At 36.4% G+C, this 13,040-nt stretch overlaps 1 protein-coding gene across 2 annotated transcripts in view; it reads right to left on the reverse strand.

The window, feature by feature from the left end:
* Positions 1–1,730: 1,730 nt before the first annotated feature.
* Positions 1,731–13,040, reverse strand: part of CPEB4 (cytoplasmic polyadenylation element binding protein 4) — a 63,391-nt gene continuing 52,081 nt past the window's right edge. For both annotated transcript variants that reach the window (XM_063292383.1, XM_063292384.1), the window contains 5 exons: positions 11,603–11,692; positions 10,618–10,736; positions 9,227–9,341; positions 8,806–8,987; positions 1,731–6,252 (listed from right to left, as the gene is read on the reverse strand). In XM_063292383.1, the coding sequence (XP_063148453.1) occupies positions 6,025–6,252; positions 8,806–8,987; positions 9,227–9,341; positions 10,618–10,736; positions 11,603–11,692 (734 nt within the window). In that variant the 3' untranslated portion in view covers positions 1,731–6,024. The remainder of the gene's footprint in view (positions 6,253–8,805; positions 8,988–9,226; positions 9,342–10,617; positions 10,737–11,602; positions 11,693–13,040) is intronic.

Raw genomic sequence — 13,040 nt, forward strand, 5'->3', positions numbered from 1 at the left:
AAGCAGCAGCAGAACATTAAATAGAAGCAGGTGACTGAACACCTGGCTTGTTGTTTTGACCTAATTGACGTACTGCGGGCTGTTAAGTTTAAAAATAGGTGCTAGGATGCTGAGCTTGCTGAATATTCATGCCAAAGTCACGCGACTCCAGCCAGAGACATCAGTGTGTATCTAAGTACCAAATTTACAAAATATAAATAGCATTTGGCTCTCCCCCTCGGGTGACATGTGAGCAGACAGCTGAAGACTTATCCTCCTCGGTGCACACTGATGTCTGCTTTAGGGCATTCTCCTATTGTTGGGCCTGTGATATCAACCCTTGGACCTGTATGACAGGGGTCCCAACATGACTGAAGTCGCTATGGTTTGGTATAAATCAAAGTCTGTACCAGGCAAGTTACATCTCAAAGAACCAGTGATAAATGGCTAAATGTTATGGAATTCAACAATAAAATGAACACACGACACTGAAAAACTGGTATTCAACTATTTTGGTCTTTAACCAGAGCTCCTGAGGAAGTCATAAACCTTTAAATATATCGACTAAACCAAATATCTTTCAGGTTTCTTTTCATTATTCCTATTCTATTTCCTTTTATAACTAAAACTCCAATCTTTTGTATGTCATTGGAATTCCAGCTTAAATATATACAAAGATCAGTTTACAAACACATGTGCAGTCTGGAACCCTCTAATCCAGAGGTCCCTAAAGCTCCTTCCCTCATGGTTTTTACAGGATCTTTAAAGACAGGTCTAATACACAGGACCTTCAACTCTAGCTATGTTTTATTGGCATCCATCTTGGGTGAGGATTGATTTATTAGTGTCATTTTTTATCATTTTATTTCTATTATTATTTTATGATTTCAACCTCTTGTAACCCAGCCAGAGTTTTTGAGTTAGGCAAGCTATAGAAACTCTTACAGAAAATAGTTCAAACTCTTCTGTTGCTTTGTGCTGTTGTATTTCATTCAGAAGGTGACATACATAGCACTCCTTCCTCCTATTTTTCTCTGTGCCAACAATCCTGTGTGGTAGGTTGAACAGGTGAAAGTGTTAAACCCAAATTTCCCATGTACCTTCTGTAGCTGAGGTAAACTGAGAACCTTTTCGGGAGAGATGGGCGGCGAGAGAAATTTGAAAAATAAATAAATAAATAAACCTGGTTCTGCCACTCCATCAGTTTAACAACCATGTCACAGATATTAGTTGTTTCTATAACACATTATATATACGGTTTTACAGGTTTTATCTGTAACAGCAGTAATAAAAATGTGGATAATGCCAAGTGATGATTAAAATCAACTATTTCACTTAATGGATGAACAGGAATTAAAATCTGAGACTGTAATGCTCACACCTAAATTATTTTCACTCCAACCTACTGATCTTTCATAAATTGCGGACCTGGGAGCATGGATAGTGATGTAACATCACCAGAGAGCGTGTAGTGGTAGGGAGAGGCGCAATAGGTGCCTTTGTGTCTCCAAATGGGAAAAATACCCATTGGGATTTTCAGTTTTGAATGGCTCTCTTTAACCTTTGCAAGGTTTTAGCACCTATTTTATCCCTTAAACTAATGAGCCCTAACAATCCCCAGCAAAGTATGGAAATAGTGGAAATAGTGGAAGGCATAAATGGAGTACCTAGAGAGGGCAGATTATTTCATCCAGAGGGGCACCAGTTATATCCTGGCCCTGAAGAGTTCAAAGTAACAGACCAAGTAGACATTGAGTTAAAAGTTTTATTCATTCAACATCTCACATTACAAATATTTAAAAATTATATGCATACTGCTATAAATAGTCATTTGCAAACTATTTAATAACATTAATTTTCCACTAGCACTTCAACAAATGAACTCTCTTAAAAAAAGAAACTTGTGTTATAACTTAGAGTAGAACATACAAAAATATGAACTTAAATTGTGAAAATGACTTTAATAAAAAATGAATTACCCTTATTTAAAATGCTATAATAAATACTACAACCTCCCCATACACAGTAAAAACTATATGGAAATTCAGCCAAGTAGTACAAGTAACTGACATACTTAAATAACTTTTCCTTCTGATAATATGAGCATTACATTGGGGGAAAACATATTAGGGATTAGTAAAAACTAGACACCCACTTGCTAAAAGTTTCACTTCCAAAAAATATAACAAAAGAATCTGATGAAAATTATAAAAACTAATTATACTTTAAATTTTAAAAATATAAAAAATAAAACAGTTGAATACAATATTGTCCCAATTCTTACAATGCTATCAATCACAGTAGCTTTAAAATAAGATAATAAAATAAAGCAAATGACCAAAACCTCTTTTATTCCTTTTTTTAAAAAATAATCTCAAATTTACATTAGTAGAAAGATTGATTTCTGATTCTTTTCTTTAGAAACACCAGCAAGAAAGAGGATTTACTAGAACAGTAGAAAATGACATTTTTAAATGTCTGCAATTAAAAACAAAGAATTACACTGCAAAGATCTTCCAGAAGTCTGAAATAAGTATTGCACATAACTTGAAGTTAACTTGCCACAATTCATCACATTCAAGTTTTAAATCACCTTTTAAAACAGAAGGCTTTAACTCTTCAAGAAACAAAAAGGGGTGAATTATCAAGTCTTTCCAACAGCATCCTTATAAAACACTAAGTCATTCACTGCAAGTTTTAGATTTGCGTTCTGCAGAGGTCTGTGTATGGAGAAGTAGATACTATATACCAAAAAAGCACGGGGCAGTGGGGTTCTTTTACATATAAAATAAATCAGAAACACTTTATTTTACATTGCAAAAATAACCATGTAATTACTCTGTAACTACATTGTAAATACATGGCCAGTGCCATGCTTCTGAAAGAAAATGACATGCTTGTTTACACCCCTTTAAAATAAAGTGATACCCTAAGATTTTTAAACTAATTACATGTTAGTTATGCTTGGAGTGACATGGCAACTCCACCTTCCATGTAATCTGAAGGACATATTATATTAGCACTATTTCGAGTACAGAGTAATAGAGATAATCATTTATGCCCTGTAAATTGAAGTGTAACCAAATAATCTGTAAACACGCTTTTCACACAATCACCACAAGTGAATATTAGTAGAATAACATTTTTTTTTAATATTAGTCATGCATACTAACATTACATGCCCACCACTGGGCAGGCTTGAGTTTATTTCCTTAAATATGATTTAAAAGCGCAGACATATCTCTGCAAACACCTAACATCAATTTGTTAAGATTAAAAATGGCTAAACATTCACCAAAAAACATCTGCATTTGTGTATTATTTTTAAAAATCTATTAAGAAGCAGTAGACAATTTGGGATGTTACTGTTAAACTTCTACTCTATGTTTATGCATTAAATTTCAAGAGTCTAAAGACAAACTCTCTCATTTGTCACTTTCATGCTTTTTAAAAATTTCTTTTTTTTTTAAGTCTCAACTTTACATATAAGTATTTCTTAAATTATATGTACACCAAATACCTGGTGCTGGGCTAAAGATGTTTAAGCAACATGCTTTCTTTTCTCTGCAAATTCTAAAATAGCATTGCCAGTGCACAACATCCATAATTCAAAATGTATGCAGAGCACTGAAATGTATAAAAAGCAGAATATAAGAAAATAAAATTTATTAAAATTATTTATATTAAAAAATGAAGTATATGAAGATCTCTCAGTAATAAAAGTACAAAAAGCTACTCTTTGCAATATGAAAAATTGAGGTATTGCATAAAGAGATATCCCGTCAGTGAAAAGTGTGCCTAAAAATGCTCACTGTTGGAAAAACAAGATATACAAAAGTAGTGCATAACAAATATACATTATGTGCATGACAAAATAAGTTAGCTACAAAAACACTGTACCGAAATTCAGCAGGTCATGTACAAAGGGAAAAAATTATTATTCAAAGCTACTTCTCAAACAGTGTTATTTCTTGTAATGGTAACCCATCTCACCTGTTCACTGGGTAGGATCGGCACAATAAGACACCCCAAGCCACCTACAAGCATTTTTAAAAAATTAAAAGGAATATTCCAACTATAATTATGTACTTCAGAGAAAAAGGTCCCTGACAGTCTACAAAAGAGCACTCTCCATTTGCATTTCCTGTTGTCAATATTTGCAGGGATTTCATTAAAAGGAGCTCCCTTTCTCTACTTGACAGGTAGACAGCAAATGTCTCCATTTTGACCTTTGGAAAATAACAAGGTATGTATTATGTATTGAAAATCAAACTGCCTCTGAAAGGTAATTGGGGATGGGGGAAAGGGATGGGGAGGAAGAGAGCTTACAAAAGGGATGCTTTTTCTCTGTAGCTGTGCTTAAGCAAGTCTTTGGTTTAAGAGTCTATGGTGGTATCGAGCCAGTTCAGATTCCAACTGGCTTTTTCTACACACTGCTACAACACCATTACTGTATTAAGAGATGAATACATTCACTCCTATCGATTTTCTCAGATTTACAGAGCGTCAAGTGTATTTCAATATAATCAACACCACCCTGTGCCTTAGCTTTAACGTATGCTGTGTTCCCACTTACATGTTTATAACACTTCATGCATTACTCAGCAAGTTGCTTCTTTAGAGTCCTGTGATGGTTCATGTGCTGTGCTAAGTTCCAAACAAAATTCTTTGCTAAGATTCCTTTTGCTCACTTGCTCTCTGTTGAAAGACAAGCATATTCTTCTTTGCAGACATGCATGCCTATTCATTCAGCCAACAGTGCAAAACATCCCTGGAAACAAACTTTACTTTGCCCTCTTATAATTCCTAGGTTACAGCTTTGTTAGGAGATTAAAACTGATTTCACATCCCAGAGTAAGCCCAAGAAGCAGACAAAATTTGACATGTACTGGAAGAGTGGATTATTAATGTGGTGGGGGTGGGGATGTGGGAGAATTAAAATGTACTCTTGAGGTATATCTTTAGGTTCTTGTATTTCATGTCAAAATGGAGAGCAAAGGCTGGCCTCTGATTTACATTAGTAAATTAGGATATAGAGTTCTATATAACCATCAAAAATAAAATCTATACATTTGTTCTTCAGGAGAGGACATGCCAGTTCACTAGTTGTCATTACTTTAGCTTTGGTAGGATTTGTAGGGCTGTATTCTGATAATGAAATTTCTTTCAAAACAACAACAACAACAACCACAATAAAGAATAAGTGCACTCCCCACCCACCCCCCAGTTGTAAACTGACCCAGGATTTACATTCGGGAACTTTTAAAATGTGATTGCTTGGATGAAGAACACAGATCTAAGCTCTGCCTACTCAATTAGTAAAAATTTGAATGTGGTGGGAAGTTGGAGGCACGGTGAGACACAATACTGTGCTAAAGATTTAGCTTCAGAACCCTTACATCAAACAAAAAAGAAACTTAATGCTGCTTTAAACCTTGCTCATGCATTTTTGTTGCTTTAAACATGCTCTTTCCTGTTACTAAGTTAACAGCTGTTTCCATTGCTATAAAATCATCGGTGGCAAGAAAACAGGCTTCCCAGAGGCTTGGATAGGGAAGGGGGCAAGGAGAAGGAAAGGGTGGGTTGGGCAAAGTGTCAGATAAGATTCATAGTGTTCCTATCTCATGGTTACTTTAATAAAAGTAGTCTATTGATTTTGTTATTAGCAATAATTTAATTAAAAAAACAAAATATTCTATTGTTTCATTTCTCTTCTCTTAATATTGTTCTTTCTTTCTTCCTTCAAGAAAAGATAGCAGGAAAGCAGTGTCCTCTGGGGAACCAGGAAGGTAAGAGAACCTGGCTTCCATGCACTGTGTTATCCATAGGAAAAGGAGTTCCCAATAAAGTTTAATGACAAGATTCTACAAAATACCTATATGATTATAGGCCATTCTTTTGTTACACTATTGTTAAGTTACAGACTACAACAGCAGGACATGCTATCTTGAGTAAGAGGGAATAGGAAGGGAGGGCAAAGGAATCAGGAGAACAGAAGAGTGCACTTATTTTGAGGCCTGCATATGAACACACTGCAGTAATCACTTAGTTCCAGCGGAATGAAATATGTCTTGGGCGATCTCCTCCCTCCTTCACCAGGGGCTTGTGGAATTCCCTGCCAGCGCGTGAATGGATAGCAGCCCAGCAATATTCACAGTAATACTGCAGACAGGTAACATTAGCACAGAAAAATGGAGCAAATTTTCCACCACAACGGGCCCCCTGACATTCATCACATAGCTGATCATCCAAGACATATGGCTTAACTTCCACCTGTGATGAAAGAAGGAGAGAAAATGTACACATTTCTTAAATTAGGCCTTGTTAGACAAAACTGCAGTCCAGGTGTTTTTTCTCTTCATGTATTTCTGCAATCCAACTGATACTATAGACACCTCAGTGAATACTCTCTTGTGTGGGAAGAAGCGCTTAGTTGGATCAGACTGGACATGCATCTAGCTCAGGATCTTTTTCTTACAAGTGGCGGAACAAGCAAAACAGAAAAGCAGTAGCCTTCCCGTTACATGTTCTCCATCAAAAGGTGTAGTAATGTGGCCATTACCACTTCCTGTACAAGGTGGCATCACACCTACCTACAGAAGATACTTCCCTATTATTTAAGATGCTTCTCCAAATAAGCTTTGGGTTTCACAACACACATTCTCTATTAAGGCAGGCATTTCACATAAAACAGCTAAAGGGCTTGCCCAATTTAGATGAGTTTTATTCTGCTCATGCCCAGTATTTAAACACTGCACTAGGTAAATCTGATTAAATCAGTAATTGTACTAAATTGACAGTATTTCAAGCCAATTCTGATCATGTTGAACCATTCTGAAATACAATGAGACATTCCCTGAGAATTAGAGATTTGGAATGTTTTGGTGAAATTAAATGTTTACCCTGTTCATTTACTTAAAATTCATTACTAGGAATTGTTTATATAAACAGCTTCACAAGTTTAACTCATGGGGATCTACAAATGGATCCCCATGAGTTAAAAAAAGATAAATAAAAATAGTATAGATAAGGACTTTAACAATGTTTTATAACCTTGGCAATGACTAGATATGTGGATTCAATTCCCAGAATTCCTAGAATTCTCCAACCATCACAGCCATTGCTGAGAATTCCAGGTTTTGAAGTCCAAACACTTGGACATTGCCAAGGTTGGGAAATACTGAATTATAGTGCAGAGGAGGGGCTCCCTTCAATATGCAACTTTCTTGATTCAAATTTCCTCCACATATATATATTACTTCTGCAGAATGAAACATACATTTACCATATGTGAAGATATCAGAGTTCCAGAGGGACATGGGGATCACAAAAATAGGAAAGTGCAACTGATTCCTACCATTTCCACCATTGGAAGGGAGGAGAATTGAATCAAATTCATTTACCATTTAAAATAAATTTCAAAAAAATATATTCTGTATCAAATAGTTAAAAGTTAACTGCCAATACAAAAAGCAGGTAATAACTCCTAATTCCATTTATATGCCATGTGAGTAAATGTATTCCACAAGTTGAAATGGCTTTGGCTATAAATGTAATTTAACAACTGTGTTTGTTTGTGTGCATGTCTATACATGTAAAATACCTGTAACTGTCAAAGTATGGATGTCCACAGATCTGAGAGATATATCCATAAATTTTGAATTTCAAAAAGATACATTTAAACATGAAGTCCCTGATCTTATTAGGTCAAAATCTAAAACACAGGAACAAGAGAGCTGCTATCTACAAAATTCTCTACATGTATATGTGCCAAACAGATGGCTGCTCCTGTCAGCTTTAACAATGGCAAGACTGACATATGAATCCATTCACCTTACTGAAAGCTGTGGCAGAAATATTGTAATTTCTTGCTTAGATTTTCCAATAAATTCTGTTAGCATCAGTAATGCATTACATATCCAGAAGTAGAACATAACATGCCTTCCAGAACTGAGGACCAGCCCACAAATCAATATTCATTGCTTTGCTTTTTCTGTCTAAGAATGGGATCATTCTAAATTGCTGGGTCAGAACAATTTAGTTGCCAAGTTGCCAGAAAAGAGAACAATGTAGCAAAAATTGAGATGGTTCATAACATCTTACACCAGCTTTCCCCAACCTGACTATAACTCCCAGACAGCTTTTAGCTTGGAATTCTGGGAGTTAAAATCTGAGCACATCTGAAGGGCACAAAGTTGGGGAATGCTATCTTACACAGTGTCAAAACAACACATGTTTCTTAATCCTACCCAATCTTCTCTCCAGTGAATATGTCAATGTGATTAAAAGGAGAAGTGAACTTCTGTTGCAAAGATATTCTTAGTGCTGGTGACTTGGGCTGTGAAAATATGCTGAACATTAACAGAGGCGGGTGATTAAGTAACCAAGTATTGTTGCTGTACAGATTATACTGAACTAAAATAGAATGTCTGCAGGAAATTCAGAAATCCTGCAGAAACATACTGGAGCCGCATGCCTTTAGCTTTGATAAAGCAGCTGCCTGTTCTACTACAAAGCATTCAGGCAGGGTGAAAGAGAGGCTAATAGTAAGCAAGTCATGCAGAGGTAAAAGGATAACACTAAAAACACTGGCTTAGACTATGCTGCTGGAAATGCCTCTGGAGGGAACAACTCGTTTAGAAGGAGCCCAAAGGCAGTAAAAACTCAATGTTATATGAGATTCCTTGATATTTGGGATGATCGGGGGTGGGGAGAGGTGTATTGCATTTAAACAGTTTTTTTGTTCCTGTCATGCAATGGCACTTATATGGAAATAAGCCAACAAAAGAATGCTACGTAATAAAGAGAATGTGCTCTAGTACTTACCCGTTTATCTATCTCTCCATGTTGCAGCTGAACAAAGCGGGCACTGATAGCAGCTATATAACTCTGTTGATTGGAAAATGCAACACGCCCAGCTCCTTTTGGGTACTTCAGTTCAGGGTCAGTATCAATTCCAGCATAGCAAACTCCTCCATACAACCGATCCATTATCATTGCAAGCTCCACTAAAATATAGTAATAACAAATTTACATCTTATATTATATTATATGCATGTAAATCCCCTCTTTTTCTAGGCTCTGGGCAAGGAAGTTTATTTCTACTCTTCTATCTGAAAATAATGAGAATGTCAGTAAAAGTGAAACATAACAAGCCCTGGCATATTTCCATATCAGAAATTCCCAACAGCAAGGTAGCTTGGACAGAGTCAACAAGCCATTTTTACTTGCTGTTTGGATCCCATACCTGCTCGTAAGGGTCGTGGAACACCTCCTACAAAAATGGTTTTCCGTGGATCCAGAGGTTGTGAGCCATCCATCACAAAATCACTATCACTAAGATTCCAAGGTCGGATCTGAACCTGCAAGCAGAAAACAAGGCTTTATATACAATTCCAGCTAAGAGTCAAAATGGATTTTTTCATAACACTAATATATTGTTATTGTTATTATTTGTGTGTATGTATATATATGCGTGTGTGTATATACTGTGTATGTATATATACTGTGTGTGTGTGTGTGTATGTGTATATATATGTGCGTATGTATGTCAGCTCAAGGAAACAAGCATACCTAATTCTCCTGCTTCCTATTTGCCCCACAAAAACAACCCTGTGAGGTGGGTGGGTTGAGAGTGACTGGCCCAAAGTCACCCAGCTGGCTTTCATGCCTAAGGGAGGCCTAGAAGTCACATTAATACAGTCACATCCCAGTAACATAGAGAACAAAGGGATTCTGCATTCCTCTGCTGTTATTTATACATTTGCTTCAGCTAAACTGTTAATGAAAGTGTCATCTGTGCATGCCCATGCTTGGTCAAATGATAGGAAATCCTCAAAGAGGCTTTGCCAGCTTCCAAGAGGAGATGGCACCTTGACATTACAATCAAGACATTCAGAGAGGGCTTCAGTTGCTTCACAAAGCTTCCCTTTGAATGAATCCCAGAGCCTTATTAAATAACCAGGAAGGTACTGAAAGGAATTGCTGAGAAGAGGAGTTGCTTTAAGGAGCTGTTCACAAGTGCTATGGACATGCTTCTGTAGCATCTTTTTGCCTTCAGATCCAAGGAACTGCAGAGCCCTAGTATTTAGTCTGCAGGCTGGAGACTCCCAGATGAAAGCAAGCATATAAGTGTTCTGCAAAGCCTTGATAGCAACTCACTTTTAAGAGAATCTGTATCTTTAGTTTATCATGACCCTACTAATTAACTTCTATAGACAAAATTAACTCTCCCTTCCAATCAGAACTCTCCCAAAATTCGTCCCTTTATGGTCTCCCTTTCATTTGTCCAGATTTTGGCTTGTGCACAGAAGTGAAGACCGAATGTACATGTAAGAGCTTCAATAATAATTCATATGGAGAGAGAGTAGAGAGGGCAGGCCCTCAGCTTGAGACCCAACAGTGAATTATAGTGCACATGGGAGGGATTAGGACCCTGAATCTGTAGTTGGGTAAGTAAAGAATAGCTAATAGTTGTGTAGTGCCTGAGAGTCAATAGTTCAGGGAGAAAGGAAAAGGAGTCCAGTGCCTCCTGAGTGAAAAACTATGGAAATACATGTTCCTCTAAGTATACAATAATACTTAAACACCTAATTTCTAGTTCATTTTCTAAGCTTCATATATATCAAAGCCACTCACTGGTTTATCTTTAATCGTGGGGCTGGAAACACACAGGTAGAGTTTTCCATCCTCTTCAATACATGCATCAATCAAAGCCTGTACAGAGCTTTCATCTTGGAACAGCAAAAAGGCATATCCTAGACAGAGAAGAAACCAACAAGATTTGTTCACTGTGTGTATGATGTTCATGTATTGAAATTATCCATTTTGTGTGTATTTAGATGTGAAAACCATGAAAAAAATAAAGGAAAAATCCTTGTTGCATACTTAAGGAAGAGGGAGTCATTTTCCAAAAACAGCAGGAGTAGCTGTAATCTAACCAAAATGCTATTATTAAGGAGATAAGAAATAAATTACAAAGTTTAATCTGAATGCCACAGCTTTACTCTACAGAGGAGAAATAGAAGAAAGGGGGGTTAAAGAAACTAAAGAAATTACTGAAAAGAAAACAGGAAGGGAAGCATGTTGAACTGTAGATAAATAGTTCAAACTACCTATTGCCAACTGGAAGATCAGAAGTAAAATGTAAAGAGGGTGAAAACTGCAATGACAAGACACTTCAGATAAGAAGGTGGACTAATGAACACTTCGTACTGATTTTTATGATTTGCAATAGTACTGAAATATGCTTTTATGGCAGTGAAAACCCAGATATGTAATAGAAAATGTGTTGAAGAGACAGCCATATTAAAATCTCAGCTGAGTGATGAAATTCACTCTGTGAATCATAGAATCGCAAGGTTCAGACCATCAAATCCAGTTCTATGCTCCATGCAGAAATCCAGAATTAAAGCATCCATGGCAGATGGCTGCCAGCCCCTATTTCAACACATCCAGTGAAGAGCCCACTGCTCTTACTGTTAAGAAAATTTCTTAGCAGTAAGGAAATCTTTTCATGAAGTGGGACAATATCACTTCTCAATTAACATAGCTTACTCAGAAATTGTTACCTGTTCTGAATAATTTTAAAGAAGGACAGGATACATGACATAACACAAGTTACCTTTAGGAGGAAAATATGATTTGCTTTCAGCTTTATGAGGCCAATCTACAATCAATGGGCCAAAACGACGAAAGCTGGCTGTGATCTCATCTGCAAGTTGGTGGACCAAACAAACAGGAAAAAAATCTTCACTTTCTTTTTTCAAGGAGAAAGGATTCAAATAAAGCAATTTTAAGTAATTTGATAATAATGTTTGGGTAATACTAGGCAACCCAAATACACAGAGAGCGCTGATATTTTCAGAAGGAAAGATTTTCTGAGTCAAAGTATATATTTAATAAGAAAGCAAACAGTTCAAATATCAAAGCTGTGTGTTTAAGGTTACAAATAAAGGTTTGCAGCAACCCACTTAAGGTAATTAAATCACTGAATTTGAGCAATTTTTATAACCTAGCTTCAGGCATTCTCCCACAGCTAGTATGCAGAGCTTGAATCAAGAGCATTGTTCAGCACAGACTTGTGAAAGGTTGGGAGAAAGGGAAAAAAATGTAACACAGCCTAGCCCCGCCTACTGCTTACATCATATGCTTAAGCCATATCTGTGCACATCATCTGCGCTTGACCTCAGACTATCTTCAGCAGCACTTGCAGCAAGGGGTTATGTAACTGCTGCAGAGATGAGAACGCAGACCTCATTAGCAGAAAGCAAATGCTTCAAAGCCTTTCTTCCATTTCGAAATCCAGCTCAGGTGATTTGCACACTGGCTAATATTACCCACCTACACAGCTATTTTTAAAAAGCACAGTGGAATTGTTCCACTCAGTCTAATTTTAAAAGAAACTAGGGATTTAAAGCTATTTCAAGAACAGACTGAAGTACTACTTATACACAACACAGTACCTGGAAAATTATACATATTTGAACTGTCCTCCCCATATCTATTTTCCTTAAATTATTTCCAAGATATCCTTTAGATTTTCATACACTTGGGTCAGAATTTCTTTCTTCATAATCTGATATTTTCGTCATCATGCAAGCAATGGAAGCATTTAACTTGGGAGAAGGAAGTGCCATAGATATGTATACAGTTTACTTATATACTTTTTATCCAGAATTAGAGAATTTTAAAAGTTTTTTAGAGCTACAAATCCATAAAGAAGTTCTTTATATTTCTTTTTTTCCTCTTAAGAAAAGAAGCAGTCTATGCTTCTAATTAGCTTTAAAAAATAAGGAGATTCCATTTGTCTAGTAGACTTCCAAATCAAGGCAAATACTGCCATCAGTTATAGTTAATGTTCATATGCCCAGCATGTTTCTTATGCTTAAATGGGATCTTTTTCAGCAGTAATTCATCCCTCTGGTGAAATATATGGCCATAGCAAAGAAATAATGCATTATATATTGTTCCCTTAAATAGCTGAAGCACTACACTGTATTTCAAATCAGACACTGACTAAAATTTGTGCCTATTATGATCATCTTCAAAATAAAAAACCT

This window comes from Candoia aspera, chromosome 2, assembly GCF_035149785.1.
Source record: "Candoia aspera isolate rCanAsp1 chromosome 2, rCanAsp1.hap2, whole genome shotgun sequence".
Classification (NCBI taxonomy): Eukaryota; Metazoa; Chordata; class Lepidosauria; order Squamata; family Boidae; genus Candoia; species Candoia aspera.